The 14,990-nt window shown below is 47.7% G+C and overlaps 1 protein-coding gene across 1 annotated transcript in view; it reads left to right on the top strand.

Moving 5' to 3' along the window:
* The first annotated feature begins 14,725 nt into the window (after positions 1-14,725).
* Positions 14,726-14,990, top strand: part of LOC123185533 (RING-H2 finger protein ATL52) — a 1,920-nt gene continuing 1,655 nt past the window's right edge. The window contains exon 1 of the mRNA XM_044597404.1: positions 14,726-14,990. Within this exon, the coding sequence (XP_044453339.1) occupies positions 14,930-14,990 (61 nt within the window). The 5' untranslated portion in view covers positions 14,726-14,929.

The raw sequence follows: 14,990 nt of genomic DNA, 5'->3' as shown, positions 1-14,990 counted from the left end.
TAATAAGACCGGTGAACAGTCAAGTTAGCATCTTCTGCCAGCTGACTCGCCAGAGGACGCATTTCCATTGTCACTTTTTTAAGGGCTTCATCATCAAAATCTGCCCCGTTTTCTTGTGTGCTTGGAAAGCCTTTGGCAAGGTCAGCCGGATCCAAGTCGGCTATCCATGCTTTGGCTCGGGTGAGTGCCAACAAAGCGCCAGCCCTGGCAGCAGATCGCTTTACCTCTTCTATCTGTGTTGGTGCCATGGATAGCCTTGCCAGAGTGTCCTTGATCAGTGTTGGAGCCGGATTGTCGTAGGATGTTGCGCAGATAACCCATTAAGCACCGGTGTATAGTTGTTCAAGCAGAGTATATGCTGCTTTCAGCTTCATCCGTACATCTGAGCCCATATGAGTAATGCGGCTACCTGCAACGGTTTAAGAATTTCATATTTCAATCGGCACCTTACAAGATGGATATTTCAGATGCCTTGCTAGGAGTACTTACCAAATACTGCGGAGGTCATGGCGTTCACTTGACGCTTCAACCCAGAAAGCTCTTCTACCACCGGTTTAAGAGCGGACTCGGCGTCTTCAGCCCGTTTCAGCAATGTATCCTTCTCAGTGTCCCAATTGGCACGTTCAGTCTTGAATTCTTCCTTAAGTCGTTCCATGGAAGTTAAAGCGGCTCGAAGCTCATCTTTGGCTTTAGAAGATTCTTCTTGATAGGATTTGATACTCTCTTGAAGATCAGCAATTTGCGTCCGTTGATGGTTTATATCAGCCTGCCATAATCAGAGGAGCATATCAATATTTTATCAAAAGTCCCAAGCATACAACTGGTTCTACACTTGGCACTTGGGGGCTAATGCGGATTGCTTCTTTCCTGCTTCTTATTCAAAGTCCCAAGGATTAATACAAGTTTCAATCCTGGCACTTGGGGGCTAATGAGGATTGCTTCTTTTCTACTACTTATTCAAAGTCCCGAGGATTAATACAAGTTTCAATCCTGGCACTTGGGGGCTAATGTATATTTGTTCGAAAAACTTAAAAGTCAACAATGTGCAGTATGGAAGGTCAAAAGTCCCGGTTTGTCTTTACAAGCTAAACCAGCCCTTGGGGGCTACAAGATACAAGGCATTGAAAATACAAATATAAGGATGAAAATGTTTACCTCATAGCGTTCCTTCATCAGATTTACCAAATCAGCTTCATTATCTCGGCTTGTATAAAGCCGGTTCAAGAATCCGGAATGAAGATCCTGGGCAGAAATATTAGCATATTTTGACAAGTCAGCTTCCATCTTCCCCTTGCCCATAGAAGTAAACTCATCCTTGGCGGTATGTTTTGCCAAGATAACTGGACTGCGCGGAGCGGTATAAGCAGTGCCAGTAACAATAACGTCATCATCTTTGGCTGGGTTAGGAGTGGTAGCAGGGCTTGGCGGATTAGCAGTTGAGCTCACTGGATCAACAACCGGACTTGCAGCAATAGCATGTGGACTTGAGGTGCCCTCATGTGTGGCCGGATCAGCTTCCGGCGGATCAGCGTTGTTAGCTGGCTCCGGCGGGACAGAATCATCCATGATATTCTCAAGATTTTTATCAGGATTTTCAGGAGTTTCCTCCGGTTCAACTTCGCCGGTAGGGGCACTGGTCTTAGCCTTCTTCAGACAAGCTTTGGCACTAATATTAAAACAAGGATTAGTATGATTAACCAAATTATGAAGGAGAAGGGAGGGTTGCATGCTTACCCAGGGACGGTTTTCAGTGGAGGCAGCTGAGTGGTTGATGAACCGCCAGACGAATTAGAAGATACCTGGTAATTTGAATCAGATGGATTGAGAGGGCATCGGAAGAAACCTTTCAAAATATAATGTTTTTCAGGAGAACAAGCAACCTCTGGACGACGTATCCGGTTTGGTGTATGAGGTAAACCGCAAGAAGTGACTTGTTGACCACTGTGTCGGGTTGTGCGACGCCCTTCGGTTTGCTGTGTCTTCAAAGAAAGTTTTTGATCCAAATGAGCAACAGGGTGAGAGCATTTCACTTTCCGAACTACACGGCGAAATCGTTGAACCGGCACAAGTTCTGAGTCAGAAAGACAAATTACCTCAACATGATCTGCATGGCTGGCCTCCGCATCATCCTAGGAGTAATCATTATCAGTAAAATATATGAATAGAAGTCAAGGGAGTCAAACTTTACCTCTTCAGCCGAGTCACCGACATCCTCTGGTGGTTCCGAAGACTCAGCAGTTTTCATTTTGGCAGCTCTCTTGATGACCTTGGTCTTAACACGAGGAGCCTTAGCCGCTTTGTCTTGAGATTTCCTTTTCCAGAAGGAGCTACTGGCCTGCGAGATTGCACAAAGGGTTATTATAGCAGTGTTAAAGCGGAGAAGGATCAGGAAAAGTACAAGGTTAAAATCTTTACCGCTGGCGGTTTGTTGGAGGCATAAAAAGGGCGCAGACCAATTTGAGTACATACGGTGAGCGGTTCGCCAAGTATTTTCTTTACACCTTCAGTGACTTCATCATCAGTCAGTTCTATTTCATTAAACCGTTGTGGATCATTGGTGTTGCCGGTATATTCAAACATCAATCCGGGCGGCGGCTTAAAGGCAGAATGCACCATGAAATCCAAAAGCGGACGAGATCAACACCAGTTAAACCGTTGGCAAGGAAAGCCCGGAGTTTGGCGAGTTGAGGTGCATAGGCTTGTCGGTCTTTGGCAGACAATCTCTAAGGTAAAGGGTGATTATTGCTGAGCCGGTGCGGACGGTAGCCCGGTAAAGGATTCTCTTCAGCAGGGGCAGTATTTTGACAGTAGAACCAAGTTTGGTTCCAGTCTTTTGGATGGCTGTGAAGTTTGGCGTGAGGAAAGTCAACCTCTTTCCTCTTTTGGATCGACACACCACCAAGTTCAGTATTGGGTCCATCAGAAATTCAGTCCGGTGGTTTAAGTGAAAGAGATCTTGAAAGAGATCGACAGTTGGTTCTTCTTGCAGGTAAACCTCGCAGAATACTTGGAAATCGCATATGTTGGACACAGAATTTGGTCCAATATCTTGAGGATGAAGTTGGAAGCTGGCAAGAACATCCTAGAAATTTTTTGATCCGGGAGGACTGAAACCTCGAGCTAAATGTTGCATGAACACAATCACTTCTCCATCTTGAGGCTCAGGAGGGCACTCAGGGCCAGGAACTCGCCAATGGAGGACATTTTTTTAAGCTAAAGCGCCTGTGGTGACATATCCATTGATTTGCGTTTCTGTGATCCGAGATGGAACCCAGTTGCAAGCAGCAAATTGCTTCGTCATCTTACAAAGTCTGTAAAAGGAAAATGGATGGTTTATGATTGACGGTTCATATGTGTTTGTCAATGTTAAACCGGCAATTCAAGGTATACGTATGAAGTGAACCAGGCATTGCTATTCAAGTCTAGATGGCGGTTTAAGAGAGGGCTGATGACATATGACGGATTATCAATTATTAAAGGTTAAACCACCCTTGGGAGGCAGAACCCAATCTGAAAATTTGCTAAGTGTTGCGGAAACAAGTTTCACAAGATGGTGATATAATTTTGGATCTACCGTTGTTCAAAAAACGATTTTTTCTGAGCCCTACAATGGTGTTAAACAGAACAAAGAAGGTTCAGATAAGGATTTATACAGGAACAGTAAGATGCTGTAGTACGGCAGATTAAAGCTACAGATCCAACCGCAAGGGGAAACTATGAGGCCTAGCTAGATTTAGTAAGATGCTAAAGGAAAAGCGGAAAAAGTACTGATGAACACTGACGAACACCGAAGAAATTTTGAAACCCTAATGTAGATTTAACAAGTAAAGGAAAGGAGTATTTACCAGGGACACGCAGCGGCGGAGTATCTCAAGATATCTGGTACGAATAGGGTGATGCAACGGCCTAGTTGGTGCAGACTGGAAGATCGACGACGGCGGCGGCGGCGATGCTGGAGGTCCTCGGGTCGCGAGGAGGAAGACGATGCGAATTGGAAAGGGGGGAAATGGAAGACACCCCGGTCTTATTTATAAGGGAAGTGGGATAAAACAGCAGGCGCAAAAATTGAGGAGTCGGAAGCGGCAAAAGAGGATGCAGCTGTCGCCTCGATCTTCGGGAATTAATTAAAGAGAAGGGAATCTTTATAAATCCTTTTATACAGGGATGACGTCACAATGATTTACTGCAGTAACAGAAGATGACATCATGGCGATTCACCAAAGTTCACAGGGAGAAGACAATATGGCGGTTTACGAGAATTGTCAGAAATTCAGGTAGTTTTTCTAAGGATTGAAGATTGACATGAACAGGTTCAAATCAATCTAGGGCCTAATGTTGAGGATATAACCACTAAGGGTAAACCGCCCAGGAGGGGCCGGTTCACCTTCACCTATACTGAAGCCCAAGGAAACCCAGAAGATGGCGCTTTACAGATGAGGCTTAGAGGCCCAGAGCCCGCAGGCGATTTAGGGCCCATGGTAGTAAACCGCCATGATTGTATAAACTTGCATTGTAAGATAGAAAAGAGGAGACCGAGGCGGACACTTGTATGAGCCAGCCTCGGGACTCTGTAGACCGGCCGGGGTCCTCCTGAGTATATAAAGGGGTGACCCGGCGGCGGTTCAGGGACAGAGAACAACAACTCGAGAGCCAGACAAAGCGGATTCGCTCCCTGGCCTTCGAACCCCTAGCAATACCAATCACAACTAGACGTAGACTTTTACCTTCATCGAAGGGGCCGAACTAGTATAAACTCCCATGTCCCTTTGTCCGGTTTAACCCCTTTAAGCTAACCCGTAGCGATGGCTCCACGACTAAGTCCTTCCACAAGGACATCTGCCGTGACAAACCCACGACAGTGCGGCTGCCCTCTCTCTCCCTCACTATATATAGGGGAAAGGGGGATGGAGGAGGCGTCCTAGGGTTCCCTAGGGGAGGGGCGGCGGCCACAGGGGAAACCCTAGATGGGTTTGGGCGCCCCCACCCCTAGGAAACTTGCCCCCCAAGCCGGGAGGGGTGGCTGCCCTAGGGGAGGCGCCCCCACCTCTCCAAGTTACGTGAGATGGGGTGGGAGGGGCGCTCAGCCCCTTAGTGGGCTGATGTGCCCCCTCCCCTTGGCCCATAAGACCCTCAAACGCTTGTCGGGGCCTTAGAAACCCCTTTCGGACACCCTGGTCGTCACCCGGTACCCCTGGAACAATTCCGGACTCCAATACCCTTCGTCCAATATATCGATCTTCACCTCCGGACCATTCTGGAACTCCTCATCACATCCGGGATCTCATCCGGAACTCCAAACAACCTTCGGTAACCACATAATATTTCCCATAACAACTCTAGCGTCACCGAACCTTAAGTGTGTAGGCCCTACGGGTTCGGGAACCATGCAGACATGACCGGGACATCTCTCCGGCCAATAACCAATAGCGGGATCTGGATACCCATATTGGCTCCCACATGTTCCACGATGATCTCATCGAATGAACCACAATGTCGGGGATTCAATCAATCCCGTATACAATTCCCTTTGTCTATCAGTATGTTACTTGCCCGAGATTCGATCGTCGGTATCCCCATACCTCGTTCAATCTCGTTACCGGCAAGTCTCTTTACTCATTCCGTAACACACGATCCCTTGACCAACTCCTTAGTCACATTGAGCTAATTATGATGATGCATTACCGAGTGGGCCCAGAGATACCTCTCCATCATACGGAGTGACAAATCCCAGTCTCGATTCGTGCCAACCCAACAGACACTTTCGGAGATACCTGTAATGCACCTTTATAGCCACCCAGTTACGTTGTGACGTTTGGTACACCCAAAGCATTCCTACGGTATCCGGGAGTTGCACAATCTCATGGTCTAAGTAAATGATACTTGACATTAGAAAAGCTTTAGCAAACGAACTTCACGATCTTGTGCTACGCTTAAGATTGGGTCTTGTCCATCACATCATTCTCCTAATGATGTGATCCAGTTATCAATGACATCCAATGTCCATGGTCAGGAAACCATAACCATCTATTGATCAATGAGCTAGTCAACTAGAGGCTTACTAGGGACATGTTGTGGTCTTTGTATTCACACATGTATTACGGTTTCTGTTTAATACAATTATAACATGGACAATAGACAACTATCATGAACAAGGAAATATAATAATAACCATTTTATTATTGCCTCTAGGGCATATTTCCAATAGTATGTTCGTCTGTCAAGTGTTCAAAACTGCATGTAGGCACTAACAAGTTCTCTTCTTTTGCAGTGCATATTAGGCCCAGAGGTGGATGGTGTTTATAACGACAATCTCGAATGCCTAGATCTGCATCTCTCAAATATTACTTTTAACTCCTACCGTTGGACCCGACCGGAGATTACACTCGCCAGGTTCTTTCTTGCCAGAGCAAAGGTGCTGAGGGTACTGAGGTTGAACACGCATTTAATTACGAAAGATAAATGGTATGATTATCAGAGCCGGCTGGTACTGTGGAATGGAAGTGCCTCCAAAAATGCCAAACTTCGTTTTGGTAGAGCATATGGCAAAGCAATTGCAAGTTATTGTGTCAAACCCATACATGACTTGTCAGCGGCTGATCCCTTTTCAGAAATTATGCAACTTGCAATGTTTGAATTTGGGTGTTGTAATCTTTGAATTTTAACCTTGCAATATTTATGGTATTTGTTATATTGAACCATTTTTGTTCTCTTGTCTCAACACAAACAGTTCATCCGGGTGAACCGCATGTCGTACATCGCACACACCTTGATATGGTTGACCATTTCTTTTGTGTTGCCTAATCACAAATAGTTCATTCGAGTGAACTGTGTGCTGTACATCGCACACACCTTGGTCCGGCTGACCATTTCTTTTGCGTTGCCTAATCACAAACAATTCATCCTAGTGAACCGTATGTTGTACATCGCACACACCTTCATCTGGCTGCCCGTTTCTTTTGTTCCTCCTCATCGAAAACGGTTAATTGAACTGAACCGTATGCCCTGAATCGCACACGTAACTAAAATCTGAACCGTGTTTGATGCATCCGTCATCGCAAGCGTTTTGCGCCTTTTTGACGGTTTTTTACACCACCGTTTGCGATTAGTGCATCGCACATAGTTTCGTCGAAGGGTCTCTGATCATAGTGTCGCGTTAGCAGCATCCTGCAGTAGTGTGATGCTCAACCAAGTATGATGCATGACAAGTCTACATGATGCTACTCATGGCAAGAGATGATGCATACAAGAACAACACATCAAAGCAAGTTTAAATGAGGCCAGAAACAACATATAACAATTTCGGAAACTCCCCATATGCAAATTTCGAAATTGGTCCAGATCTGAACAAAACACCATGTTAAAGTTGTTAAACATCAAGTTAAAGTGCACCAAGATGATCTACACGTCTTTCTAGTAAAGTTACATATAAAGTTCGTTTAATTCGGAGCTACGGCCTAGAAGATATGAGCAAAATTGATGCAAAATGCATTCAAACATCAAGCACACATACCCAAATCAAGGATGCAACATGAAAAGATGAATCTACATGAAAAACCAAGGAACTTTCATATAGATCACGCTCAAAACGGAGCAACGGTTCAACACATACACACGAAACAAGTTAAAAGGACAAGTTGTCCAAAACAGCAACTAGGCATCTCACAAGCACCATAACAACATGCTACAAGAACAAGATATGCACAAACATGACATGCACTTAAAGTACAGATTACATGATTCAAATAACATCAAGGTTCAGGTTCAGGTTCATAGGCATCAAGATTAATCCAACAAGATCAAAGCAAAAGGCAACTTTATAACATAGATTATGACTTAGTGAAAAACAGGGCATACATGTGAGCAGAAATAACATGTTGACATGTTGAAGGCATGAAACAAACATGCTACATTGCAAGATCATGGCAAAAAAAGCATGGCATTAAATTAAAGGTTAAACATGACAAAACATTATTACTAAGCATCTCCATATAACCTCCAGATCAATGGAAATCATCAAGACAAGTAAGCAAGTCATAACAGATTCTCAGACTTAGTGAAAAACAGAGTATGGCAGAAAACAGATTCATGATGCATACTTTGAGACAACAAAAGTATATGCTACAAGAACATATCATAGCATCAAAGGTCATGGCAAAGATGTACATGTCAAGCACTACAAAACATGAACACTGGGCTACTGCTAGAAAACAATAGAACATGCTCAAAACATCATGGCAAGATTGCAAATGATAACAGTTCACAGACTTAGTGAAATAAACTGAACATGGCAGGAACAGCGATAAGTAGACATGTTTGCAAGATTATGCAACTCATATGAAGGCATTTCATGGCATGTGAATGTAACCAACAGCAAGAAGGCATATTTGTGCAACTACCCATGGCAAGAACATGGTCATAGGATGCATGGATCACTAGCTATTCACATGGCAAGAATGAACTTACTGTTAACAGACTGACAACAATATTATTTAGCAGTTTGAGAGCATGATAACATCAATCTACAGTAGCACATAAATGAAAACAAGGGAATGTATGGATAGAGCATAACAAGATCTACAAAACATCCTTACTGAGCATCTTCAGATTATGCATGGATTCACTTGTAGAATCAAGTTAACATGGCAACATAATGTAGCAGATTCAGACTTAGCAGAAATCATCAAGTCACAAAAATCAGCAATAGCAAGAACCCTACTTTGCATGCTTGTGATAGTCACCACAAGGCACATAAAAATGCATGGATTGCACCACTGTAAAGATGGCATGAATATGATCCTAAAAGATGTTGACATGATGCTCAAAAGATAAACACACAAAATGCTATGAAAAAGACAAATCAGCAAGTTATGACAACTTCCAGTAGATTATAACATTTAGCACTTTTGCAACGATGATTAAGGCATCAATATGAACAATAACATGAACGCAACAGCCACCAACAAGAAGAGCACGAAGAGCATAACATTTGCATATCAAGATCATCACCATAGGATAAGCATGCACAAAGTTATGAGTCTCACAAGATGCCTATATGATACATGAAATCTAGGACTCAGCCGAATTTTAACAGAAAAACAGTGAGCGTTATATAGTAAACATGCGCGCAGGGCGGGGAATAGATGTTGGGTGCTCACCTAGTGCTCGTGGGCCAACTGGACGGTGATAACCCACAAGTATAGGGGATCGCAATAGTTTTCGCGGGTAGAGTATTCAGCCCAAATTTATTGATTCGACACAAGGGGACCCAAAGAATATTCTCAAGTATTAACAGTTGAGTTGTCAATTCAACCGCACCTGAAGGACTTAATATCAGCAGCAAAGTATTTAGTAGCAAAGTAATATGATAGTAGTGGTAATGGTAGCAAAAGTAACCGTAGCAGTTTTATAGCAAGCATAACAGTGGCAACGGAAAAGTAACTAAGCAAAGTTCAATATGTGAAAAGCTCGTAGGCAATGGATCAGTGATGGATAATTATGTCGGATGTGATTCCTCGTGCAACAGTTATAACATAGGGTGACACAGAACTAGCTCCAGTTCATCAATGTAATGTATTCCGAATATAGTCATACGTGCTTATGGAAAAGAACTTGCATGCCATCTTTTGCCCTACCCTCCCGTGGCAGTGGGGTCCTATTGGAAACTAAGGGATATTAAGGCCTCATTTTAATAGAGTACCGGACCAAAGCATTAACACGTAGTGAATACATGAACTCCTCAAACTACGGTCAACACCGATAAGTATCCTGATTATTGTCACTTCAGGGTTAACGGATCATAACACATAATAGATGACTATAGACTTGCAAGATGGGATCAAGAACTCACATATATTCATGAAAACATAATAGGTCCAAATCTGAAATCATGGCTCTCGGGCCCTAGTGACAAGCATTAAGCATAGCAAAGTCATGGCAACATCAATCTCAGAACATAATGGATACTAGGGATCAAACCCTAACAAAACTAACTCGATTACATGATAAATCTCATCCAACCCATCACCGTCCAGCAAGCTTATGATGGAATTACTCACGCATAGCGGTGAGCATCATGAAATTGGTGATGGAGGAAGGTTGATGATGACGATGGCGACGGATTCCCCTCTCCGGAGCCCCGAACGGACTCTAGATCAGCCCTCCCGAGAGAGATTAGGGCTTGGCGGCGGCTCCGTATCGTAAAACGCGATGAATCCTTCTCTCTGATTTTTTTTCTCCCCGAACATGAATATATAGAGTTGGAGTTGAGGTCGGTGGAGCACCAGGGGGCCCACGAGGCAGGGGGCGCGCCCAGGGGGTTAGGCGCGCCCCCACCCTCGTGGACAGGGATGTGGGCCCCTGGCCTTGATTCTTTCGCCAGTATTTTTTATATATTCCAAAAATATTCTCCGTTGATTTTTAGGTCATTCCGAGAACTTTTATTTCTGCACAAAAATAACAACATGGTAATTCTGCTGAAAACAGCGCCAGTCCGGGTTAGTTCCATTCAAATCATGCAAGTTAGAGTCCAAAACAAGGGCAAAAGTGCTTGGAAAAGTAGATATGATGGAGATGTATCAGACGGCGGGAAGCGGGACGGCGTCATGCAGCGAATGGGGAGGCATGTTTGGTTGGAGGGATGCCGCCGTGCAGGGACGACAGGGTACCTGTATGGCGCTGACGTGGGACGGCCCGGTGTAGGTGATTGTTTGGATCGGGGGCCGTCGCCTTTTAGGGACGGGGCGGTGCAGGAGGCTCGGGCCCACATGTCGGCGACGAGAACGAGGCCAGCACGGGCAAAGGCCATGGTGCGGCGGCGGGGCGAGCCGGCGAGGTCGGGGATGGGTTGCAAACGGCCAGATCCGGCTGTGGGCGGCCGGACCGGGGCACGGGCGGCGCTCCGGCAAGCTAGAAGGCCGGTGGGGTCGCGAGATGCTCTGGCGACTACGACCAGGGCCCGGTGGCGCGGCTCGAGTCAGATCCGAGCTGGAGGGGGCTCCGGTAGGGCGGCACGGGGTGGAGGATGGTGGACGAGGTCGCCGGCGGTGAGGTGAAGGGTGGCGAGGTCCGCGAGGTGACGGCGGTTGCTGGCAGGCACTCCCGGTCCATCGGGATCGAGCGGGAGGGTGCGGGAGGAGCGAGGCGGTTCGGTCGGGCCGGGCGGGCCGCGCGATGGGCTTCGCGGGCCCGCGCGATGGGGGTGGGGCTGCCTGGCGGCGGGGTGACGTGGAGAGGCCACGTGGCACAGTCAGAATGGTTGTGGTTGGCAGCTGCGGCGGCGCTGGTGGATCTGGCGACGACAAGTGGCGGCGGGGAAGAGCTTGGGCGCGGAAAACAAGGAAGGTGGCGGCGGCTAGAGGTAGGTGGAGGGCTAGGCTTCCAAGTCTGGCAAGGGGAGGTGTTTAAATAGGGTAGGAGCTAGGGTTTGATAGTTTTGGGGGATTCCAGAGCCCTCCGATCGCGATCCAACGGCACCGGCTGGAGGGGAAGGTTATTGGGCTGGTCTTGGGCTGTGCTAGAGAGGCCAAGGGTTGCAGGAGAGAAGAGAGAGAGGCCCGGCAACGGTTTTCGGATACCGAAAATGTCTGACGTTTGACCGGTTGTAATGTCGCTATATGGTTAACGGTTGGGCTATCAAACGGACTCCGAATGCGACGAAATTTGGCAGGCGGTCTACCTACACTAAAATAAGACCGCATGCCTACTTTCAACCCATTCCGAGAACATTTTTATCCCATTTATAAAATAATATTTCAGAGGTGCCGCGGGCGCGTGCAAGTGTGTCTGGACTCAGAACGGACAACGGAAGGAACGGGGAGACCCGGACCGATGCATGTTTTGAAAACATGAGTATGCAATGCACATGATAACTTAGCAAAATGCAACACGCAAGCAAATGACATGACAATGACGGCGAATAACTGAAAGACACCTGACGCATCGGTCTCGGGACGTTACAACACAGGCCCAAGAGCTGCACCAAGGGGTGACCGGTGGCGGAAGGCACCACCGGCGGGCTTTGCTAAAATTCATATGTGGATGCTGGTGTATCGATGCCATCTAGAGGCGAGATTGCACCCGCGGTCTGTTGAGATGATCAAGATAATATTTGGGGGAGCTCGGCCTTGGTTATCCACGATATACACGACCCAGCGACACTTGAGGCAATTGCGTACAGAGAAGCATTGTCGTTGGCGGAAGACCTTCTGTTACATAATTTTGTGGTGGCTTCGGACTCCAAACAAGTCGTTGGATACATCCATAATGGTTATCAAAGCGAAATATGGTACTATCATATGTGAGATTCATCATAGAGCTACTATGTTTAATTGTGTTTTTTCGTTTAAAGGTCGGGAGTCTAATAGAGAAGCTCATAGTCTAGTCAAGTTTTCACATTTTTTAGGTCAGGATCGTTATGTGTGGCTGGACCAACCCCACGACCCGAGATGTATTTCATCGTCTGTGGTTTTTGATCAATAAAACTTGGTTTACCATAAAAAAAGACACGGTAGAGGCCAGGACTGAACTGCGGTCTACTAATTGGCGCTCCTGGCGGGTCACCAAGCCGCCTCGTGCACGAACCTGAGCGGCCGTCGGTGCGCAAGTGCACGAGTTCTTTTTTTATGAAGTCTGCACGAGTTTTTAGTGCCAGCCAGCGGGCATCTCCACACAATCACACCCCCCGCGTAACGTATCTCCATTGCGTGCGCGCGTCGGTTGGCTGACGAAGCGGCTCGGGTAGCAAAATGGAGCTCTCATTTCCTTTGTCAGGGAAAGAAAAGAAGTTCAGATCGCTCGTTCAGAAACCCAACAATTCAACATGTCGACTGACAAGTAGTACCACCAGAAATTCGATGCACCATCACATCACATCAGCTCATACCCGGGCTGCTGGCCACGTCACTCCTCAAGTCATCGCCTCGTCAGGTTGGAAGAAAAGAAGTCAGGCCAACTCCACCGCGCGAACCTATCCTGTTCGGCACCGTCCGTTTGGGGTAAAAGGAACAAAAAAGACGACCCAGCGCGCGGGAGCAAACGGACTTTCGTCCGCTTTGTATCCGCTTTCGACTCATTCGTGACCCAAGTTTGCGCCGCTTTTGGGGTGAAACGGACACCACGCGGACACGCGGGTCGTCTGCGTGTGTCCTCCTCTGGCCCGCCCGTCAGTGACACAAGACATGCCTTTTTCTATCCGCCCCCCTCCCTCCCTCCGGCCGCACCCCCTCTACTCTTCCCGTCGCCGCCGCCGCCGCTGCCATTGTAGCCGTGCAGTTCGGACGCGAGCTCGCCCAACCCCTTCCCCTCGGCGCCGCTGAGCTACCCAACCACGGCCACCTGGTTTGCGCACCCGCCGGCCGATTTTGGGGCGGATCCGGTCGGTCTTGAGCTCGGCCGGCTGTGGGAGGCCGGGCCGCGCCATGGACTGGCCGGGCACCTCGCCGGAAGGCCCTGGCAGGGCCGCAAGGTCACATGCAGGCAGTGGCTCCTCCTCTAGCCGCTCGGATCTGCACCGGCGGCGGTCCGCCAGCAGATACACGAATGGCGGTCGGTCGGGCTCGGTGCTTGCCCAAAAACTCGCCGGCGCACCGTTGCCACTCATTAAGTGCGACCACTGCCCAAGGATGGTCGTGCGCCGCGTGTCTACAACGCCGGAACATCCGGGATGGGTGTTCATCAAGTGCTTAAACGATGGGGTATGCGCTTTTTTAGCTTCGGTTTGTGCTCTAGATTTAACTAGTTGTGCTAATTTCAATTTTTGTTGTGTAGAACGGATGCAAGTTTGGGTATTGGGAAGAAGAGTACATCGATATATTGATAGAGCGAAATTTAGTACATGTTCGTGTACTTTTAGCTAGCATAGAGGCTGTAAATGAGACAAGTGCACTTGATGTTAGATTAGAGGCTAGACACGAGACTAGGTGTGAGGAGGAAGCAACATCGACTTCTGGCTTGAAAAAGAAAGGAGGATGCCAGATCGAGCCTTCTGGCTTGATGAAGAAAGGAGGATGCCAGATCGACCCTCCTCCACAGATCAATAACAAGTGCATCGAGAAGGCCCTAAGGCCTTGTACAATGGGAGATGCTTACGGGAGATGCTTAGAGAAATAAACCAAACTTTTTAAAGCATCGGTGCTTATTTGTACAGGATAGACGCATAACTAAGCGTTTCTTCTGTAGAATAGACACCGGTGCTTCAGAAAATCCCGGTTTATTTTTCTAAGCACCCCTCTAAGCATCTTCCATTGTACAAAGCCTAAACCAACTCAAGGGAGCAGTTATGAAAATTGGGTATCTTCTAAAATGTATTCTTGTGGTTTTTATTTTCTTTAGCCTTACTTTACTAGTCAAAATGTGATGATGCATTTTCCATGTATCAAAAATGAATGATGAAATAAAGTTAAGGACTTGCAAAGAAATAATACGCGGACAAAATGCGGCCGGGATGTGTCCGCGCGGTGGACGCACGGCCACCGCATCCCAGGACAGACCCGGATACGACCCCAAATTCCTACCCAAAAGAGATAAAAATAGAATAAAACGGACATTCATTTAGGGTCGCGCGATGAAGTTGGCCTCAGAAGATTGGCGGGAGAGGCCGTCCGCCCGGCATCCGGTGCCCCCCGCACCGCACTCGGCCGGAAAAGCTGCGCACGGGCCGAGTTTTTCTACGCGCCAAGTCCAACTTGGCCACCAACCAACCATCCACTTATCCCGTCTGCCAAGTAGTGGCCGCCCCGCCCGGCCCGGCCTCCCCCAGTCGAGTCGACGCACGGCCGCCCCGGTCCACGGCCTCCTCGTCCGCCTCCGAAGGAAAGGAAAACCACCCGCACGCACGCACGCGCACGCACTTCCACGACCTTCCCCCCACTTTCCCCGCCCCCCTCCGCCAGTCCACCGCCGATGCCGCCGGCCTCGCCGCCCACCTGACGCCATGCCGCTCCACTACCGCCGGATCCTCTTCTCGGGCGACTGCGATCCTTGGTACGGCTGCC

This window comes from Triticum aestivum, chromosome 2A, assembly GCF_018294505.1.
Source record: "Triticum aestivum cultivar Chinese Spring chromosome 2A, IWGSC CS RefSeq v2.1, whole genome shotgun sequence".
In the NCBI taxonomy this organism is placed as follows: Eukaryota; Viridiplantae; Streptophyta; class Magnoliopsida; order Poales; family Poaceae; genus Triticum; species Triticum aestivum.
Note: the sequence above shows the minus strand (reverse complement) of the source record. Positions and strands in the feature narration are given on the sequence as shown.